Consider the following 23,310-nt stretch of genomic DNA (forward strand, 5'->3'; position numbering starts at 1 on the left):
CAAAAGAACAACTCAATATTCAGGTGCTCACTGTCTAAGGCAAATGCCTAATGCCCTGCCACAAATAGCAACTAGCCAAAACTGACTTACTATAAATAGTAAGTCTCAGAATAAAAGCTCTGCCAATGTCACAGCAACTCCATATTGCTACCAAACTACCCAAGTGCCCTACTAAAGTTAAAACACTAACTTTCCCGAAATAGACGCCATGGCCAATTCGACCCAATTCTGAACAATCCTGACCTCTGCAGTGGGAATTTGCCTCTGGCTTTGCCAATGAAACTCTCTATACCTGTGACTTCGCTATGAGGGTCACTGATAGGCTAATTCTCACTGCAACTCAAGGTGAGCTAAAATGGGGATATTACATTCGTATAGTCAAGAGAATATTATATAATCCATTAATTTTGTATGTGCTGGAAATAAATCTTACATTAGATAATAATACTCAAAAACTTATAGATTGTCTTGCATAGGCAATGATTGAAAAAGAGATGAAACAATCAAACTTGAAGAGAAAATAAGGAAGCAAGCCTTTGATGAATATGCTCTAGCTAAATAAGATGCTGGTGTAACATTGGCAAAATTGTCATAGAGAATAAGTTTTAAGAGAAACTGATGAATTGATGTCAAGGTTGTTAGAGATCTCAACAAGGGAGAGATCTTCTCTTTGGAGAAGGATGACAAGGATAATATAATAGATATAACTAATGTTAAAGGTGCCTCTCTAGAGTAGAAGGTGAATGTGACCTTAAGAAAGAAGGTTGTCTCAATGATACATATTTAGCAGAAACTTATTTGGTTCTCAATCGTAGCTCAAGCCTATTCTGTCTTCTTCATTGCTTGAGGAGGAAATCATGAGCACGATCATACCAATTGAACACTTGATTCTATACGACAATTGAAATTCTTAGTGGATTCTTTTATGGGTTATTTAGCTTCTCTACAAAAGAATGCAAAAAGAGATTGTTGGATAAAAGAAGGTTAAAATAAGATTTTTTTTTTTTTTTTTCATTGGTAAAGGCTTTTGCCAATATTTATTAATTTTTAAAATTTACATTCTTGTTTATATGCATTCAAAGAGTAGGCACTGGGAGAAAAAGAATGGGGAAGAAAACCCCCAGTCTAGCCCGAAACGCGAGTCTCTTGTCTATTTATGATACAATTGCCTTTGTGTTTTAGCAAAGGGCTTTGAGAAGGCATACCTTCTCTTATATGAGAGACAACACTTAGTACATCATTGTTGCATCTTCGATCTATCTCCTTTTTACAATACTGAAATTTGTCTTGCATTCATGTTATTTAACTTCTTTTTGAAACTTGATTACTTTTAAGATTTCCCACTTTATTATGTCCTCATGATTCCAAAGTTTGAAATTCAAGTCGGAATGGAAGGTTAAAATAAGAAAATTATGTCAGAAATCTCACATCAAGTTGTAGGAATATTTGAAAAATATTATGACTTTCACTAAAGAGTGCTAATAGTCTATTCAAATACAGTCTGAAATTCCTAATGCCACAAAGCCATAAAGACCAAATAATCAATTAAGTCTCTAACTTTCTAGATCAGCAGTACCCATGACTTGGAAAATGATAGTGATGGCTCTGTTCAAATGTAGATTATTCAACTACGCGTTCAACTAGATCTTTTGTAGGATAAAAGGAACTAGATCAAGAAACAATTCGTACTATTGAGAGAGGCAATTGACTCAAATGATAACCTTGTTAGAGGTTCTAAAGGGTATTGAGGAGCTTGAGAGGAAAGTGTGGAAAATGAACATGGATGATATAACATAGGAATGTCTTTGATAAGTTGAATATAAGAACTAAACCTTATCTTTGGATGGGAGTCTACTTTATTTTTTTCAAAAGGTACAAAATAAGGAGATTTTACATGAGGTACTTGTAGTTTTGTGAAGTGTAACTAATATTTTTGGATTCCAAGTTTTATTTTTAGTAATGAATTTTTTATGAATTTTGTTTAAGTGAGATTGTTACTTGTATGAGTTGCAAGTTTTGTCTATAATTCATCGAAGTTACCTTTGATTCATGTCATCTTGTGTTTTGGGTAATTGTATCTCGTGAATTGAATACAAAAGAGTTAACAAGTAATTGGAGCCAGAGCTTTGACTAGGAGCAATTGTGGAAGTGTATAGCTAAAAGCTTTGTCTGTAGCTTATATTTCTTTCTTAATTTGCAAAATAGTTAAATTATTCTTACTTTTAGGAGTCTTTGTGCCTTAATTGTAAAGCTTTTCCATATAGAAGTATGATCGGACTTAGAGCCAAACCAGTACATTTATAGTTAGCCTTTCAAGTAATGACAGTTTATCGGTATCACTGTTTCCAGTTCTTGATAGAAGTGTAGTTAGAGATTTAAGCTGCCCATTACTCCACGAGTAAGTGGATTCTTTCTTGAAAGTTAAGAAGAAAGGATCTTGGTAACACCCATTTTACAAAGTCTCTCGACTTCTTGCTTACCTTGAGTTGATCCAAGGAATGGTGAGGAGGGGGAGCCTTCCCTTTAAGGTAGGAGAGACTTTGTCTCACACGTTGCGGCTGATCATCCTATTTTGTGATTGGATTTTTACCCAAAATTGTCGGTTGCAAATTATCCACCCAACAAGATCTCCGCAATCTCATTCTCCACTACCATGGTGGTATAAGGTTGGAAGATGTTCCCTTACTCTCGTTTATGCCATTATCTAGTTTCTTTTCTCCATCTTGCTGAGGTAATGATGAATATAAGAAATTAGTGTCTTCAAATATATATTGTTTTGTATGCAATTTATTAACTGTTTTCTTTGCAATTATATTTTTGCCAAAGTACAATGGTCTTCATTCTTATCTCCCTTGTTATCTCCATCTTACCAATTCACAAATGGGTCAAAACTATGATCATAGAGTTTCTCAAATATTTTGGCCACTTATGAAGGTCCCTTTGTTTTCTATTCCAATACGGATTCTTGTTTCCCTCAAGATATTGTTTTCAGACATATATTAATTTTTGCCTTCTAATCGTTATGAGTTGCCTCGAACAAGTAGTGGGTATGATAGCTCTTGTCAGGACCCACGTCAAATGACCTCCTTTGATTTGCTTGTAGGTTGATAAAGGGTTACATTATCTAAAAGACAGGGTATTCTTCTAGACGACCAGTTCACATACTCGCTAATCTCCCATATACCCTATAAATTATGTTCATATTTTCACATCTCGGTACCTGTTCAAGATCTGCACTTCATTTAGTATTTTCTATCATCGTTTCCTACATATATCCAAAAGCCTGATGTTATCAGTATCTTACTTTGTGACATGAAAGATAGATGCGTGGAAAAGTTGATGAAGTCTGTGTGTTTCATCTTTATGTATGACCTCCTATAGCTCGCAAGTGGATATTATCCAGAGAAGTCTAACACCACTCTTGTTTTGGGTAACCATTTCGCTCATGTCAGATAATGATTTCTTCCTTAATTGTTTTGATCATCCCTCTTTAGTTTACATTCATAGGTCCCGGGATCAAAACCTGGCTCTGATACCATGTTGATTTTCGGGGTTGCTGCAAATGTACTAAGCATTACTGGTGTATGGTATGTATTTTCCAATTGCAGCCTCTGCTTATATTTATGAGAGAGTGAGAGAATAGACATGTCTCTTCATGGGACATGTTTGTTCAGTATCCTAATTAAACTCTTATAATTTTATGTAATGTCTCCTAATATATATATATATATATATATATATATATCTTGATGTGATTTATTTGAGTAAAGCTAGAAAACATCAACAATAACTGGTGTCCAAATGGCATTTTTGGGTGGATTCTGTTTTTCCATCACCTGTTGAGTTGTTAACTTAGCCTTGGGTGCTTTTGGTGAACTTTCTTTTCAAGTTTTTGGCAAAATACTCAAATAACTAATTACTTGGATTTTTTGCAAGGTAGCTTTAGGGATACAAATATTACCAAAGTTGGCCGGATTTTGCAGATTGCAATAAAATGGCTATAGTCGATGAAGTGTCAGCAAAGAAAAGATCCAAAAAATACACCATGTTGTAATTTTTTTCACATATATTGCATACTCAGTAATGAGAGTTTACAAGAGTAAAATGATGGTGCTCCAAATTCTTTTTGAAAACTGCTGTCCTCTTTCCATATTTGTCATAATGTATGACCTGTCTCTTTTCTAGGCAAAGCCCCCTCCAAAAATGCATTAGGTTTTGCTCTCCTTTCTTTAATTTTATTTTTCTTCTTTTCTTCCATACTTTTTAATTTGTTTTTAATTTTCTTATTACTTCCATTTTTTGATTGCTTCTTTGCAAAATTTTAGTTATCTTATTATTTTAATGCCAATTTCCTTTTGCTTTTGGATGGCTGACCTTTTTGGCGAGGGAAATACAAAGATGATTTTAGGGTCTCCTTCATACATGATATTTTATGTCAATTAGTTAAATGTTTAGGTAAAAAGACACAAAAAGGTTAAATAAGACCCACAAAAAACATTAACAATTATTTCATTTCATCAAAGAAATAAAATCCATGATTGTTCAAACTACCTCGTATTCTAAAAGGCAGAATCTTTGGATAATAGGCGGCGGTTTCTTTAATAGCATGACTTGTTATAAGAATAAGTTTATCAAGTTTACTGATTGGAATAATGGCTCAGTAAAGTTTGGAGGTACATCAACAATCGAGATTTGCGGCAAAGGTACCTTGAGTATTAGTCGCACATTAGAAACACATAATGTTTGTTATGTTGAAGGGAAGAAATGTAATTTTCAGACTCAGAAGATAGAAGATTTTTGCACTTCATCCCATTACTCAAGATCTACTAGGCAATACATATATTCTATTTTGTAACCACATAAAAATGGTTAAACTTAAGACCACAGAAAACAGTAACAATTATTTCATTTCATTAAGATGAAAGGTAGCCATTACCCTAAGGATGATTCTAGGAAAGACAAGTCACTCATAACAACAAGAATCATATTCATTAGTATATTGCCACACACTTATCCTAGTTGTTTTATGGCAACAAAATGGTGGAATGCCATTGATTTCGAAGATTGTCATCTTTGTCTTTTATATATGGTGTTCATTAATATGGTGATGTCAAAAAATATTGTTTCCTTTGATTGTTGTAATTGTTGTATTTGATGACATTTGTCACTGATGAAGGTTTGTATTGTCTTTGAATTTTAATGTTGTCATTAATCAAGCTTAATTTTAGGATGAGATTGTTGTCAAAAATTGCTCTACTCAAAAGTTGAGGAAAGTTATGTTGGAAGAGTGTATCAGGTTTCAGCCATCACGATACAGTGTCTAGCATTTTCGTTGGTAGATGTTATGTGGTAGGGTCGGCCCCTGATCCTCAAAGTGGTATTGCTCTCTTCGGCATTCAAACTTAGCATTTAACCTTAGAAAATTTCATGATTGGTATGATGTATGGTGAATGTCTGATCCCTACCCACCAATTATTCTCTTCCATTGTTGCTTCTTGGACTTCTTTGTTGATGACTGTTAGACACATTTGTTGGCATTTGAGATTACGGTAATTATTTGACACTTCGAGAGTTTCAGTTTTTGGTAAGTGGCGTCTAACTGTCATAAGGAGTGTCATTGTCTTCAGTGGCTACTTGTTTCATTTTTTTCTGATCAGCCCTGTAAACTAATGTGTTTGATTTCCAGTTTTTGGTAGGAGGGAAGAGGGAGAACTGATTCCTGACCCTTGATAGGTTGACTTGGCAGTTTGAAGTTGAACTTTCTGAAAGAAAAAAATTGAACAATGTGTTTGGTTGACCTAGTACTGGTTATATATCTGAAAAGCTAGCCTATTGATTTATTGAATTGAATTTGAGCATCCTAAAAGAGTATGTAAAGGAAAAGTGTTTAGGCATAGTTCTTTACCATTCATACACAAAATAGATTAGATGAATTGCATAGTAGATCATGAGAAGTGGAGTGCAAAACTGTTCTTTCTTCTGAGTATGAGAGTTATATTTCAGCCCTTCAACATACAAATCATTATGTATTTCAAATTTAGCTCTTCTTTCAAACACAATTTCAATTGTTGAAGTGCATTTCTCAAAGCTACTACTTCACTTTCTATCTTCAATTGATTTTCAGATTTTAACATAAGTTCAGAATTGATTACCACTTCTTGTTTCTTGCCTCCTTTAATCTCAAGTTTCAGATTGATAATCAAACCAATTACTTTCTTGAAGTTCCTCCATCAAGGTTTCATTATTCTTCAATGCTGAAATTTTTTGCTGAGAATTCTCCTTCAATCTCTTGATTCCATCTAACACTCATAATAATTCTCCTTGAAGATCTATCTGTCCCTCTTCAACATAATGCAAATCTTCACCACTCTGATCAGCAGTGAGTGACCCAACTGTCATAAACAAGGTCTCATAATTTTCAACAGCAGACTCATCGCTATCTTTTGAATCTGTGCTATCTTCAGTCTTGTTATACAAGCTTTTCTTCTTTAAAAATATTCTTTGTATGGAAGGATACTGGCCTTTATTTTTCTTCTCGAAGTGTTCTTCATCACCTTTATGGTTTGTAGCATAGGGAAACTTAATCGGCAAAGTGCCCAGCTTTCCTTCAATTGAAGCAGTTGAAGGGTAGATTCTCTTTGTACTTGCCAAAACCCTTATTGATTTTATTTACAATGTTTGCAAGTTCTCTGTCATATCATAGTCCAACTCTGAACTCACTTCCTTTGAATTTTTTTAATAAGGAGCTTCTCTCTTAGAATCATCTTTACCAATCATTCTCATTTCATATGCTGTTAAAATACCATGTAAATCATCAATTATGATTTTTACTAAGATTTCTAGCTTTTTCAAATTTAAAGATTTTATTATATCTTGAAGGTAAAGATCGTAAAACTTTTTTAACAATGTTTTTCATTTTTTCTCCAAGGCCTTTCATTGCATTCTATATCTCATTTGCTCTTCTTTCATTTTTTATCTTTCAAACTTTGCCTTTTAAGTCTATAGTTTTGCTTGTTCACTTTATCATCACCTTCAATAAATACTCTTTGGTTAGTTCTAGTTAGCATTAACTATTTAAGAATGCATGTAATGTCCCCATTTTTAGTAGGTTCTTCCAGTTGGCTTGGTTAGTTCATCATTGCGACCCTCGTGAGCTGACAATGGAATTTGAGAGTTTCAATTGTGGAGTTATTATGCTTTCCAACGGCTTATGGTGCGCTTGGCTCCATTTTGAGGGGCTTACTATTTTTAGTAAGTGTATAGATGGTTCCGATGAGCTCGAATGAGTTAGAGGAGTTAAGTGATGCTCTTAGTTTTTATTTCTGGCTTCTGGTTTGGGTTCCAAGAATCTTGGAGGGAGTGTTTATTTTTAGTAAGTTTTCCCGTCATGTTCATTCATGCATTCTCTTCATGAGGATCACTTCTGTGTTGTTGAATTTTGATTCTAATGCTTCTTCATTCATTTTCACAAGATGGGTGAATTATTCTTATTATTCAACTAAATATGCTAAGGTTGCTATTTTGTTGGTATTGTATGTTGCAAAGTTTTAAATCTTGGGCACAAGAAAAAATGACCTCGCGTGTCAGTTGAAAAGGTCGGTTTGGGAGCCAAAATGAAATTAATAAATTATATTATGTGCATAGGTATAAGCAAAAAGACTTTTAAGTGAAAGGTGTGTAGATGAAGCTAAGTTGCACAATGGAGATTATAAATATGGCTCTCATTATGAGAATTGATCATCCATTTGTTAATTTCATTTTGATTATCTCTTGTGAGGGTTTCTAAGTTGTGAGTTTCAATCCATTGCTGGTGTATATTGGATTGGGACTAGGATTGCAACTTCTCTATTGTTTCACATTGTGGCTGAGAAGTGAATTGTTTACTGTGGTATTGTTATTGTGTTAACTATGACTTGGGAGATTGGTTGTGTTGTGCATTAATTGTGATTTCCATTGTGTCAAGGGGGTGTGAATCTGCAAATTTGATGTAGGTTTAGATGCCTTTGATTGTGTAATGTTTTCATCATAAAATAAATAATTAATCAAACCTTTGTTTAGGGGCTGATTGATTTAGTGTATCTCGGACCCATTTTTATTTATGTTGCCGTCGGCTATCTTTGTAAACCCTCAGGAAGTTTCTCTGAAGGGATTTTGATTATTCTCTTTGAATGCGAATTCCTGTTGAAGTTTAGTATTGTTCGCCATTTCGTAAGTGAAAGATCTTCCCTACTTGGCTATTTTGGTTTTGGTGGGATTCAACCCTCACCCTATTCTGTTTGTGTATTACTTTGCTTGGGTTTGGCAAATCGGAGCACCATCTTTGTTGTAGATTCATATATATATCTCTGGAATCAGATTACATCAATTGTTTTGGCATTAATTAGCATAATTGGTTAATCTATTGCTTTGGTATCTAGTGTAGTTCAATCTCACACACCGTACGACCCATTACTAGTTCCTTGCTCTAAACAACACCTACCATACGATTATCCGTGCGGCCTAATCAACTGTTGCCTCACCGTACGATCCAATCATTCCTTGTATCTCACAGTTTGTTCCACTCCACATACCGTATGACTATACCGTACGACATTGCACTCCACCTTCCCCATGGCTCCGGGTCACTAGTGTACGGACACTGTATGTACATCTCCCTAATGCAGTACAGTCATCTCCCAAATCTCGTACGGTCATCTCCCTAATACCATACGATCATTTCAAAAGCTCCGTAGGGCTACCATTTACATCCTAGTACCACCGTATGGTCTCCGTTGTGTTCACTGCCTTTTAGACACCACCATACAGTCTTTTTAATGCGCATTTGTTGAAAGACTGATAGCCATTTCATAGTTGGAATGTGTCAGAAGGGAAATGGAACATTATAGACTGTAATATCTTTATAGTCGAAGCATCTAAATTGCAATGCTTTCATTACCCATTGATAGCTGATGTTGGCATTGTAATTATTTGTAAAAATTCCATATCGTAAACGTTGCATGCCAAATGTTTATCAAGATGCCCTTGGCTTTAGATGGTCATTTGACTTTCCTAGTATGCATGGGAAGTGTTTTAACAATATGTCAATTCATTGTGAAACTCATTTCAATCACTCATATGCATGAGAAAGTTGTAAATAAAGTAGTGTATTGTCTTTATTACCTTAACAATCAATCTTGCATCATTAGAACTATTCCAAACACGATTTGTAGCATATGAATTCAAAACAATACAATCTGCAAACAAAGAAGAATAGGTAAAATCATTGATTGCAAAGTGTTTGATGAAATGTCAAACAATCGGTTAGTGGAGTAAATTGGTGCTTGTTTAAGCTATAACCAACAAGGAGTTATTATAGTAGTATCAGATCGGTTTACTGCCATTTTGTGGGGTAGGAAATTCATTATTATTTTAAATCTACTGTTGTATTTGGAGTGATCGGCACTCTCACATTTTCTAGCCATGGATAGACATGAGGGCTAGTAGTTATGGGAGCCGACAAAGGAGTGTGGAAAATAGAGAGAAAATGAATGCTTTGAGGGAGAGTATGAAAAGAATTAAGCTTCATCTGAAGAGATTGGAGGTGACACTATTAGGTTCGGTGATAGTTGATAGGACAGCCTGGTACATGCTTTCTGTTTTTAGTAGACCAACACCAAGGATGCAGGGAAGGAGTCTTGAGTTTTCCCTGATAGGTGTTCATGATGAACCTATGGTCAGTATGACAACCACTAGTTCTATCCACAGTGTTGATGATGAACTTATTTTACAAGGAGATGTGGATGTGCCAGTGTCATTGGTGGTTAGTGGCTTCAACAAGTTGTGGCCTTCAAGGTAGTTGATGCAAATAGTGTGGAGGTAGCTGATGCAGTCATTACCATTGAGTGTTAATACTCTTTTGAGGAGGTAGTTGTTATAGGAGACTGTGCGGAGAGTGTGAGCATTAATTTATATGACAACTGTCGTAGTGTTGATTCAGTGCAGCAGGCAGTGGATTCCTCAAATATGATCGATGCTTGTATAGAATCACTAGCCTTGATGAGAGTGATCCGAGTGTTTTGGTGGAGTCAATAGAGGTTAGTTTAGGTTCTGGCATTATGGATACACATCATGACATTGAGTCATGTATCTAGGGCTAGGTGACAATACTGTATGTTCTGTCAGGTGTTGTGGATATAGATTGTATGGACATCAATGATGATTCGTTTGAGGATGCTATGAGTTGTTATGGGTCTAATACTCCTTGCTAGATGTTAGGTGATGACTTCGAGGGTTTTTTGGATGGGTCCTACGATTGATATTTTTAGTATTACTCAATGATTTTTCCTATCCTACTCTCTATTGATAGATAATTGAATCCCTGTTGGATTTGGGGAATACCAGGCCAGCCATCTATTATGCTACAAATGCTCTTGGTCAATTCATGTGTGAACCCAAGAAACTACATCTTGTAGAGGAAAAACATATCACAAGGTATCTACGTGGAACTATTGGACTAGGATTAAAATAGGATAATGTTGATATATGTCTACATGGATATTCTGACTAAGATTGGGCTGAGAGTGTTGTTGATCGAAAAAGTACCTTAGGATTTTGCATGATATCCTGGTTCAATAGTTTGCAATCTTCAGTTGCATAGAGTTCTAGAGAAGTTGAGTACATTGCAGCATCCATGGGAGCTTGAGAAGCAATACGGTTGAGGAAACTATTGGTAAGGTTGTTTGGAGAATCTTTGGACCCCACTATTATACAATTCAATAATCAAAGTTGTATAAAACTCTTAGTGAATTTAGTATTTCATAACAGATCAAAATACATTGAGATCCCCTATCATTATATTAGGGACAGTGGAAAGAAATGTCATACAACTAGGATATATTAGCACAAATGAGCAAATTGTTGACATTCTAACCAAGCCCCTCTCAAAATTGAAATGGAATGCTTTAGTGGTAAACTTGGTATGATAAAAATGTAATTTTACTTTTTGAGGTGGGGTCTCAATTTAAGTTTTAACCTTAAAAAGATATCTATGTGTATACTCTTTTCTTATCATGTGAGTTACTACATGATTATGTAGAAACATCATGAAAGGTGACGGACAATCTTTGATTGATGTTGGATTGTGGTTACAATTGTAAGGTGAAGTTATTAACATTAGTTTAGCCTAGTATCATGATGGATGTCATTTTCTTAATATCTATGAAGATCATGATGGAACATATCTCTAATATAACTAAGTTACATTACTGAGAGATGGCATGGTGGATACTATGAGACATAGTATCATTAGAGACACCATGTGCATGTGTTTTTTTATAGTAGGCATCATGAGACTTGATGCCAGTGCACATACCAAAGAAAATATAAGTATGGTGAATATCTTATGATTGATATTCTACAATGTACCATACTTTTGATGATACTGCAATGTAACATCTAAATAATATATCTATGTTGTTATCCTTAATCACACCATTTTCTAAGAATATCATATTGAGATGATATTCCTTTCTCATTGCTCGAGAGTGTTGTCTGTTGATCTTACAAACAATCCTCCCTGATTAAGAGGGAGTGCTAATGTTATAGCTTTGGTCAGATTAGCTCGATCAAGAGATAAATTGTTCTTATCAATAATCATGTTTGTCAGCTAAACACTATTGCAACTAATTAATAATTACTAGATAAGTCACACACACACACTCACATAGCTGAGTGTGTACATTTACATACACACATACATACATATATACATGTTGTGCAATGTTATTTATATCTGCTGATTATTAATTAATGTAAAATCACTGATCAATACTATATTATCTGAATTATAAATCTGTTTGAATCAATTATATATATCTAATGCTGCCATCAATTTATTAATATCGATAATCATATTTATAAACTTCATAGCATAAGTATCATGAATCATATTCCCTATTTGATTGTCACTTATCAATCAAGGGTTATTGGAACTAATGAAATGATGCATATTATTGTTATGAATCACAGCATTGGAAGTAACAAGCATATCCCATGTCCCTACATAGCCTTGGCCACATAGAGACATGTCTTTACATGGGACATGAGTCTTCTATTCATATATACTTTCAGATCTGCTGCACTTGGAAAATACATACATAACAACAGTATTATTACAAGTTGCAGAGATCACTCTTATATAAGTGAGCATTTCATATTCAATCAAATATAAAATATACTTACAGGTTGCAGCAACATCTAACTGTACAAATCTGCAACAAAAAGTAAATCAGTAATATTATCAAGGACATTCTGTGAGATTGGTATATCATATCAAGCATACAAAAATCCTAAGATGTAGTGCTCAGATTATATACAGATCCTGATCGGAGGCAGAAGAAGGGAAAGACGAGGAACGACCCAGAAGGAAGGCAGCAAAATGTAACTTGGAACTAAAAGCTAATTATCTGGATTTATCTATGTACTTTATGATATATCAAGGCCTAGGCTGTTTATCTATCAAAAACGAAAAAAAGAAAAGAAAAAGAACTATTATAATCTAATCCTAATTCCCTAACATTATGATCTATAATATCAATATAATCTCATTATAAGTTCTGAAGTTTCTCCTGAATTAAGATATTTATCAGTCAAAAGTAAAATCATTTATTAAGTAACCTGTTCAATATAAAAAAAGGTATTTCACAGCAGTATGTTAACAAGTGTCTATTCACAATCTCACAAATTCAATTGTCGTGTAATAAGTAATTTTTCTGCCAATGCAATGGCATGTTACTTTGGTATAACTTGCTCATAACTCATCACAAAGCGAATATACAGTATGCATAGCATCATAACTTTCGACAAGGGCCTCAAATATAAAAAGAACATGATAAAATCTGAGACCAGATATAATAGGGTTTTTCAAGATAGCATCCCAAGATCACAAAGGGGTGATGTGGGCTCTAGATTGTCAGGTATCACAACAAAGTCTACAACGATATGGCTGACTGTGAATCTTTTGATGATGATTATGTTTAATGTACTAGATGATTTATATTTAAAATTTATTTTCACATTTTATGTATGAATATCTATGTTAATCACTGTATATGTGGATGTTTTCCTTCATTTACATATGAAAAGATTCCTTGTTATCTATTTTGTGAGAAATCTCTCAGCTTATAGCTTATGTTTGGTTTAATTTTACCTAGAATTGACAAATTTTTATCTGTGCTCAATTAGACTAATACATTCTTAGGTGCAACCATATTGCATTGAGCTAGAGAGATTTTATTTTCCTATAGAATCAGGATGCTAATTCACAATGTTATATTTGTTTGGACAATTTAATCAAAATGAAGTAAATTTTGGTTCTAGGATGATACATTCAAGGTTGCAACTATGGTACTCTATCAAAGGGATATGTTATTATCTTGAGAATCAAAAGACTATTCACATTGCTATCTTTGCTTCAATATTAAAACAAAATGAAGTACATTTTCTGATTCTGTTCTCATCAAAATATTTACTGTTATTTCAGGGTAATGCAGAATATCTTAGGTACCATGGTATGCAGGAGTTTGATAGGGCTATGCAACACTTGGAGGAAAGATATGGTGTACGTTTATAAAGGCTTTCCTGGGCAAACATTTATTTTTCTTTTATTCTTTTTGGCTTGTATTTCTACATCATATTACGTATTACTAGAGAGAGTTTCCTCAATGTAACTTACCTTCAAATTTAGATTATGTGAAAAATATTAATTTGCTAAAGTATAGATTATGTTGAAAATTATTATCAACCAAACAGTGCTTTGCAATTTCCTGCAATAAACATTTCTCTTTTGATTCTTCAAACCTTGGGAGTATAGTAGTTGCTTGCATATATTAGTCTGTCTTTATATCAGATGGTACTATCTATTTGTTGCTATTATAACTTACAGCTTTCTTGATTCCTTCTCAAGTTGCAGAACATATGTTGTTTAAAAGTCAGTATCCTGTTTTGAGTCATTATTGAATTTCTTTAATGATTTCTTTCTTTATAATAAATGTATCTTATATTATTTCATGAAACAAGTGTTTACATCAGTACAAGATCAAGGCAAGGGATGTATCTTCCTAAGGATGCCAAAAATGTTAACATTCGAGTACGTGATCCAAGAGAAAATAACTTGATATCTTCACATTGAATTATAGATATTCTTTTTCATGTAATTTTTGAGATGCAACACCCCTCTAGGGAACCGAGAAGGATAAGGCATTTAAACACTCTATTATTTTGTTCCCATTATTTCAATACTAAATTTCAATGCATGAATAACAATTGTTTTATAAAAATGTAAATTGTAATCTAAATATAAACCTATGTCCCTACAGGCTCTCCCTTATGTCACTACTAAAGCAATATTATCTAACTATTCTAACCATCTAATGTACACAAAGTAACGATTAATTAAGTTACAATCTCATTTCATTGTTTTCATAACTATCCATTGAATATAAACTCAACTAATATCCTTTCAAGACAATTTCTTTCGAACATCAAATTAGGAGATTAGTGCTTCTTTCTTTTGTAACAGTCTTATAGATGCATCATAACATAACTATATCTAAGTTCATATTCTTTATAGATGAATAACATAAAAAGATAGAAGCATCATAAACAAGTAATATAAACAACTTTGTTTTAATCAGAATATCATGAACAAGTACCATAAACGACCTTTTGTTCAATTGTGCCATCACATACTAGCACTAGTGACATGGGCGAGTATCAAATTAATCTTGTTTAATATATTCCCCTCCTTTTTCCAGCAAGTCTTATTAAGGTTTCCACTTGATTAAATAACTTATCAATGGGTTAACTAGGTAGACATTTAGGATCCCGTACCTCATTGAAAGCCATTCACTTAGTGTACTTAGGTTCTGTACCCACACATAACATAATGAATGCATAAAGAATCATATTTTAACATAAAAGATGGTTTTATAACATTACAATATCAATAAATCAGGTATAGGCAATCACTAGTTGTCCCTTACCCATTGGACAACCCAAAACCGTCATCTAGTATTCAAAATGATTCAAAATGCACAACAAGGCATCAAAATACACCAATTATAGACATTACATAAAAAAATTCAGTGTATTCAGAGGTCAAGTACATAAAAAAAGAGACCCTTAGTAGCCTATGGTAACCAAATAAGCCCTAAGACACCAAAATGATCTAAAAAGTAGTCTTTTGGGTATTTAACACAATCTCCTAGTAAATTAATGAACTAAGTCTGTAAATCAACACACTAATACAAGTAAAATGACACTATTTCTAGTAAAGTGACAGTAATTCCAGTAAACTGACACAATAATGTAGTTTAAACTACACATGGGTTTAATTTAATGTCTCCGAGTTATTTAAATGCATCTAAACTATGAAAACAATGCAACATGGGGTAAAAAGGAACACAACATGACTGTAAAACAACACATATCCCCTAAGAGATTAATGCAATACTAAGAATAATTCAACACACTTGACTATCAAAATTCGAAAAAAAATGAATGTCCAAAATTCCAAATTGATGCCATAGATAAAACTAGGAAAAATTGAGACCCTACAAGTGGAATTTAAGGAAGACCTAGTTGAGATCTCCTCAAGATTCTTCCAATACAATAACCAAACCCACTCGATTTCTTAGGTCAATCTGGCATATCAATCCATAGCGTTTCCAGGGCTCTACTCATAATGTAAAATGTACAATACAGAAATATAATAATATTAACTTACCTAAAATTCTTTTCCTAAGGATGTCTAATGCATCCATAACATAAAAGGATGAAATCCTAACATTGTTAGAAACTTAGAGTACAATTCATTTATCAGGCAATTTCTAAATAATATCATCAAAGCACAAAAATATACACCCTTTTGAAAAACACAAAGGATGCCTTCCAGGATTAGATCCTGCTAGGAATCGTGCAAGAACCCTTGATGGAAGAAGCCGTGGTAAATACAAATGAAGTCCAACACTCTTCTCCAAGCGACTTCAGCAATTGCAATCCATCAAAAGTCTCCTAGGAAGCCAATTCTTGTTCATCTCTCTCTCTCTCTCTCTCTCTCTCTCTCTCTCTCTCTCTCGGATTAATAATAGATCTCTCTATGAAATTTTTAGTCAGCAATCCTCTACATTATGACCTCATTTTGCAAAATGAATTCTCATTCCCTCTGTGTATGCTTCCCTCTCTACTCTTGTTGCAAACAATTTCACTGCCATTTGTTGCATACACGAGGAGTATATGAGAATCAATCGCCTAAAACCATTTCATAACAAATGGTTTATTAGCCATTGTTATTGTATGATTTTCCTAAATAATTCATTTAATATTTACAAATAGCTAATACTACTGATTAAAAGATCTACTCAATAAGTTATTTTACACACACTTAAAACTTAGTTAGCAAAACCAATCTATACTAATCAGTTAGCAAAACCAATCTATACTAATTACATAAATATATATGTATCTAGGTATAGGTATATGTTTGCACCCAGGTATATACATGCATACATACATACATACATACATACATACATACATATATATATATACACACACACACACACACATATAATAGGCATACATTTATGTTATAATTAATTATATATGTATCTATATTTAAAATCATTTAAAAATCTTTCAACATGACATTCTTTCTTACAACGATTTCAAAAACACGACAAAATATACATCATACACTATATCTCCAAGTTATAGGAAGCCAGAAAGAACATCAACTAGAAAAGTCAACACAAGTCAACTAGAAAGGCATTAAGTAGTTAGTCAAATAGGAACCTGCATAGCATGCACGATAAGAACAAAATACCAATAGTAGGGACCGTAATCAAGCCCAAGCAGGTGAGTTGGATTAAACTAATTAAATAGCAACCCTAATGATCCCAAGCTGATATTAGCAAAAGGGATGTTGTCAGGAAATTAGTGTTTCTTAGTATTTGTTGATGGGTAGGTAGTTGGGTGATGATTGGTACTCGCACCCCCTTGACACCTCTATATATGTTCATGTACTTATCTCCAAGATGTTGTCATGAAATAGAAATACTTCTAGTGTCATTCTGAGATACATTGTAAGCATTTATGAGATTTATGAATATGCATATGTAAGTTCTGAGATCTCTTATTATATTAATTCTATTACATATAATTTACATTTTTGTATGTGTTAAAATTACCCTGCAAGGAAAGCATTTGGTGTTGTTGCCTAGACAAATCTAAGAATGATGGTAGGGTGTTGTATGGTGAGAGTAATATATAATGGGCCAACTAGTGAATGCTGATGACACAAGTACTGATGATGAAGAAGGGCTTGAAGATTTATTTGAAGGACAGAGCATTTATGGTGGAGTGTGCGAACATATTCATACATCCATTGAAACACACATATGAAAAGAGGCAAGATAAGAGGAAGTTTTCGAAAGTGTAGAGTGGGCTTTACTGGGTGTGAGTCTAGCAGTGGACCAATTAATGTGCCACTTACCAGGGCTATTGACCCAACACATCCTTGCCCTTTATAACTCACGATGTGATAAACCATGAAATTTCCTAATTACAATTCATATTTTTGTAATTATGAAGGATAAATAAAAGCTTCATTGTATATATCCATTAAACATATTAATAAATCAAATAATTGAAATAATGATAAGAATAATCACATGATCATTGTAATAAATTAATAATAGTAAATGAGTAATTATTATAAGTAATAAATAAGATCATAATCATAACAATAATAATTAAGATAATAATGATAATAAAAAATGATCATTATAAATAAATAATTAAATAGTAAAAGATTGATTATTATAATAATTTGATATCTTAAGGTAATCTTTATTACCAATCGAATGTATAAACAATTGACTGCTAACCTGGAAACGGTGCCGATTGGGATAACGAGACCATTCACGTCATTTATTAATGAGGTATTATTGAGTTTCGAAGAGCAACGGGAGGAAAAACAAAACCGAAAAGGAGAGGCGAAGAAAGATCGTAGGCAGAGACCAACGATTGCAGGAAGATAATAAGTTGTAATTCTTGTCGGAAAACCATTGCGCGGGCAGAGCTTACGCCACCAATAATAATATAACTTGCTAGATGCCAAGGATGACACGAGGCAGGGAAAACGACAGAGAAGTTGGAAGGTCAGTGGATGGCATACAGGGATTTAGAAAAAAACAAACATAGCATTTTATAATAGCACAACATTGAGAACAAAGCAAAATGTATAAGAGAAGAGAGGTTAAGCTCGGGTTATATTCCACTGACGACAGGCCCTACAACTTTATAGAGTCGGCATCTATAAGGAAGAATATAATACATTCTCAAATAAGAACTTCTCTGTAAACGATTGTTATAGGCATTATCATCAAAAAGCAAGTATTCGCTATCAAGGTACAAAGCAAGGAGTGATGGTTTCTTTAGAAAGAAACTGAGAGTTTGCATTCTGATTAAGTCCATGAGGGACATTGGACAAATTCATGAATCATCTAATTTCTTAGGAAACTCAGAAGTCCATAAATAGGAAAATGATTTGAGATTCTTTAGAGTAGTTTCTTATAGAGAAACTACGAGTTTCTTTAGAGAGAAACTATAGGTTTTTTTAGAGTAGTTTCTTTAGAGAGAAACTACGAGTTTCTTTAGAGAGAAACTACTGGAGACAATATATATATTGTAAGGATAAACATATGCATATGATAGAGTTCCTTGGTAAAGGAGGGATCATTACCAAGTGATTAAATTAGAGATCCCTAGAGGCCTTAAATTAGATGCTCCTTCATGACAATTACTTGACCAGGGTTAAGTAATTCAAAAGGAGTCCCTTCAAAGATCAGCAATGGGTTTGATGGGGTAGTTTAGTAGTTTAACATTGTAATTTTATGTTTAAATTGAGTTTCATATAAGTTTGTTACTAACACTTATTATGTGTTTGTAGGATTTAGCAAGGGTTCATTACAGTGGTATCAGAGCATAATCCTGCCATCCTGTGGGTAAATGCTTATGCAAGTTTATGAAAGAAGATCAAAGACAACAATGAATGATTTAGCAAATGAAGTAAGGTCATACATGGAGCAAACCAACCAAACCAATCAAACTCTACTAAACCAAATGGAGAAATCAAACCAGGCTCTCCTACAAGCCCTACAAAATATGTGAAATTCAACTAATAACTTAAGGAATCAATCCAACTTAGGGAGGGAAACTAGTTCAATCCATTCAGAAAACAATAATGCAACTTCAAGTTCAAGTCTGCCCCAACCAACCTTTCTACCTAGAAGAATCAATCCGAGAGAAGAGGAAGAGATAGAGCAACCCGTAACCAGTACAGAAGATATTGCTAGAATATATGCAGCCTTGGAACCTCACATTCGAGAAGCAACCTCATTTAGGGAGTTTTGTGCAGATGAAAGAAGGGAGATACCTAGAGGGTATGTAAATGAAGAATTTAAACGCAAAATAAGGTCGCAATTCCAACCTTAATGGGACATGAGAGATGTCAGCCCATCAATGGTTAGAAAAACTTAATACATTCTTCATTTTAAATCCTATGATAGAGGAAGAAGCACTCCAATCTGCTATAATCCTTCTAGGGGGAGCAACACATGATTGGTGGACACAAGGTTGTATATCATTGGGCCATAAAGATGTAAAAACTTATGAGGAGTTCTCATAGAAACTCATAAACAGATTTGATGAAAAAGATACCGAATGGTACTTCCAAGAGTTGACTCACCTTAGGCAAACAAGAGCATTACAAGAATATATAAAGAAATTTCAAGAAATTTCAGTCATTGTCCTCGATCTATCTCAAAAGAGACTCACCCGAATGTTCCTAGAAGGTCCAAAAGAGTCAACAAAAACATTGGTAAAACCCCATGAACCACAAAATCTAGAAGAAGCCATAAGAAAAACCAGAATGGTTGAATCAAACAATAAGGAAAAGTTCCAGAATTTTCCTTCCAAGACTTCTTCCCAAAGTGAAGGAACTAGTAAGGAAAACAAAGAAAAACCATGTCGCCTATGTCACAAACTTTGGAGTTTTGGACACAAATGCCCTTCGCGAGAAGAGCTAATCTAGAAGAATTTGTGCTTTAAATGTAGGGAACCTTGGGAACGAGGACACCGATGCAAAAGAGGACAAGCAAATCAAATTGAGGAAACGAATAAAAGAATCAGAACAGAGGAATTAGAACAAGGAACTTTGGCAATTATATCTCAAAATGAGAATAGGCCTTTTCGAAAGCCGTACTTAAGGGACAAAGGGTGGTTGCATTAGTGGATATGGGAGCTTCTCATGATTTTATCAGCAAACACTTGGTCAAAAAACGAAGACTAAAAACTCAAAATTTTGAAGGGTTTAAAGTCAAGTTAGCAGATGGCACCTTGGATCATTGTGATAAGATGGTTACTCAAGTAGAAATCGCTACTAATGGGTATATAATCAAAAGGAATCTTTATGTAGCAAACATACAAAATGATGTCATTTTTGGGAATGCCATGGATCAACTCCCTCGGATGTTTTATCATGGATGGGCCAAATTTGGAAATATGCTTCAAACATGAAGGAAAGGATGTAATATTAAGGGGCATGACAGACGGATCAACCAAGGTAGTATCTTGTAATAAGATGGAAAGAATATTAAAACATGATCAAGGAGAAATGATAGCTCAATGTCTGATTATGGATAATAATCACACTAAAGAAAAAACATTCCACCCAGAAATTCAACCTATCCTTGAAAAATATAAAAAAGTGTTTGAAAATATACCCCTTGGGCTTCCCCCTAAGAGAGGATTTGAACACTATTGAATTAGAAGAAGGAGCAAAATGAGTAATCACCACACCCTACAGGCATCCCCATAAATATAAAAAAGAAATAGAAAAAACTATTAAGGAACTTCTAGACATGGGTCATATACAACCAAGTAGTAGTCCTTTTGCATCATCTGTTGTATTAGTTAAGAAGAAAGATGGAACTATGAGAATGTGCATAGATTACCGAGCATTGAATAAAAAACCCATCAAAAATAGATATCCCATCCCTAGAATTGATGAGCTAATGGATGAATTACATGGGACACGTTATTTCTCCAAGATCGATTTAAGATCTAGATATCATCAAATCAGAATGAAGGAAGAGGTTGTGCCTAAAACAACATTTAGATGCCATTACGGACATTTTGAGTTCCTTGTACTTCCCTTTGGACTCACAAATGCACCAACGACTTTCCAATCTTGCATGAATCATACCTTTAGACAGCAGCTACGCAAATTCCTTCTTATATTTTTTGATGACATTCTCATCTATGGTAAGACTTGGGAAGAACATTTAGAGCACATCAAGGAAGTCCTTAGTATTTTAGAAAGGGAATCCCTTTAGGCCAAAATTTCAAAATGTGAATTTGGACTTAAGGAAATACTTTATCTTGGACATAAAATCAGTGAGGAAGGAGTGAGGGTAGACGAGGAAAATATTAAAGCCATCAAGGAATGGCCCAAGCCAAAGACTCTTACTCAACTCAGAGGATTTGTGGGATTATGCAGCTACTATTATAGGTTTGTTAAAGGATTTTCAAAAATTGCAGCCCCTCTTACAGACTTAACCAAAAAGGGAGCCTTCACTTGGAATGACAAAGCACAATCAGCTTTTGAACAGCTCAAGGTCATTATGACTACATGCCTGGTGCTAGCCATACTCGACTTTTCCATAGCATTTGAACTGCAATTCAATGCATCGGGAGATGGGATAGGGGCAGTACTAATGCAAAGGAAGCATCCCATAGCTTTTGAGAGCCGCAAACTCAATTGAATTGAAAAACATTATTCAATTTATGACAAAGAAATGTTGGCAATAATGCGTGCACTGGCAAAATTTTGACAATATTTGGTCTGTGGGAAATTCATAGTCAAAACAGATCACAATAGCCTACGCTTCTTCTTAAACCAGAGGGATCTAAATGATAGACAATAGAAATGGGTGAGCAAAATTCAAGCCTACAATTTTGACATAGAAAATGTTAAAGGAGTAAACAATGGAACAGCAGACGCCTTGTCCAGAAGATGCCATGTCAGCTATATTTCTTGTATTTCAGGTTGGAAGGAAGACATAATAGCAGATTATGCAAAGGACTAGATTGTAACAGAAGTTATGGAAGGGAAGATATCTAATGAAGACTTCAAGATCTCTAACAACCTCATCTTCTACAAAGGAAGGATCTATTTGACTCCAAAATCTAAAGTAAAAAACCTAATTATGAAGGAATATCATGACAACCCATTAGCTGGACATCCTGGATTTTACAAAACTTATAAGCAGATAAGAGAAAAATACTCTTGGAAGGGATTGAAAGGAGATATACAAAAATATGTGCAAGAATGTGAAATATGTCAGCAAAACAAAATAGAACAAGCACACCTAGTAGGACTATTACAACCACTACCTATTCCAAATAAAAAATGGGAAAGCATATCTATGGATTTCATAACAGGATTACCTAAGGTTCATGGGAAAGATAGTATTTATGTGGTGGTAGACAGACTCACAAAATTTGCACACTTCTTTCCGGTCTCCATGGAATATAAGGCCCCTCAAATAGCAAAAGTCTTCTTTAAGGAAATTTTTTGTCTCCACGGATTACCCAGGATTATCATAAGTGATAGAGACAGCAAGTTCCTCAGTAAATTTTGGCAAGAATTGTTTAGACTAGCTGGGACTTCACTCACCCCTAGCACCAGCTATCATCCCCAAACCAATGGCCAAACTGAGATCGTAAACAAGTGGATAGAAGGGTACCTAAGAAATTATGTCATAGGACAGCAAACAGCCTGGATCAAGTTGCTACATTTGGGCGAGTATTGCTATAATACAACATACCATATGTCCATAAGGATGAGTCCCTTTAAAGCTTTGTATGGATATGAAGCCACAACATTTGGAAGCCTAACCATTATGGACAGTAAAGTACCTAGTGCACAAGAACTCATTCAAAAGAATATTGATATCATCAAGGAGCTAAAGGATAATTTACATGTTGCTCAAAATCAACAAAAATTATATGCAGATAGAAACAGAATAGAGTGATCATTCCAGGAAGGGGATCTAGTATACTTGCATCTATAGCCCTATAAGCAATCATCTATTAAGAAGAACGGAACCGAGAAACTCAAGCCGTGTTTCTATGGACAATACAAAGTAATCAAAAGAATTGGGGAAGTTGCATATGAATTGGAGTTACCTAGCTACAGTCAAATCCACA

The 23,310-nt window shown here is 34.2% G+C and overlaps 1 protein-coding gene across 1 annotated transcript in view; it reads left to right on the forward strand.

Moving 5' to 3' along the window:
• The window catches only part of LOC149539820 (1,4-alpha-glucan-branching enzyme 2-2, chloroplastic/amyloplastic-like), a 229,060-nt gene that overhangs the window by 118,551 nt on the left and 87,199 nt on the right, over positions 1-23,310 (forward strand). The window contains exon 20 of the mRNA XM_089801015.1: positions 13,520-13,597. Within this exon, the coding sequence (XP_089657141.1) occupies positions 13,520-13,597 (78 nt within the window). The remainder of the gene's footprint in view (positions 1-13,519; positions 13,598-23,310) is intronic.

Source organism: Cupressus sempervirens, chromosome 9 (genome assembly GCF_028749045.1).
Source record: "Cupressus sempervirens isolate cs-2001-9-10 chromosome 9, ASM2874904v1, whole genome shotgun sequence".
NCBI lineage: Eukaryota > Viridiplantae > Streptophyta > Pinopsida > Cupressales > Cupressaceae > Cupressus > Cupressus sempervirens.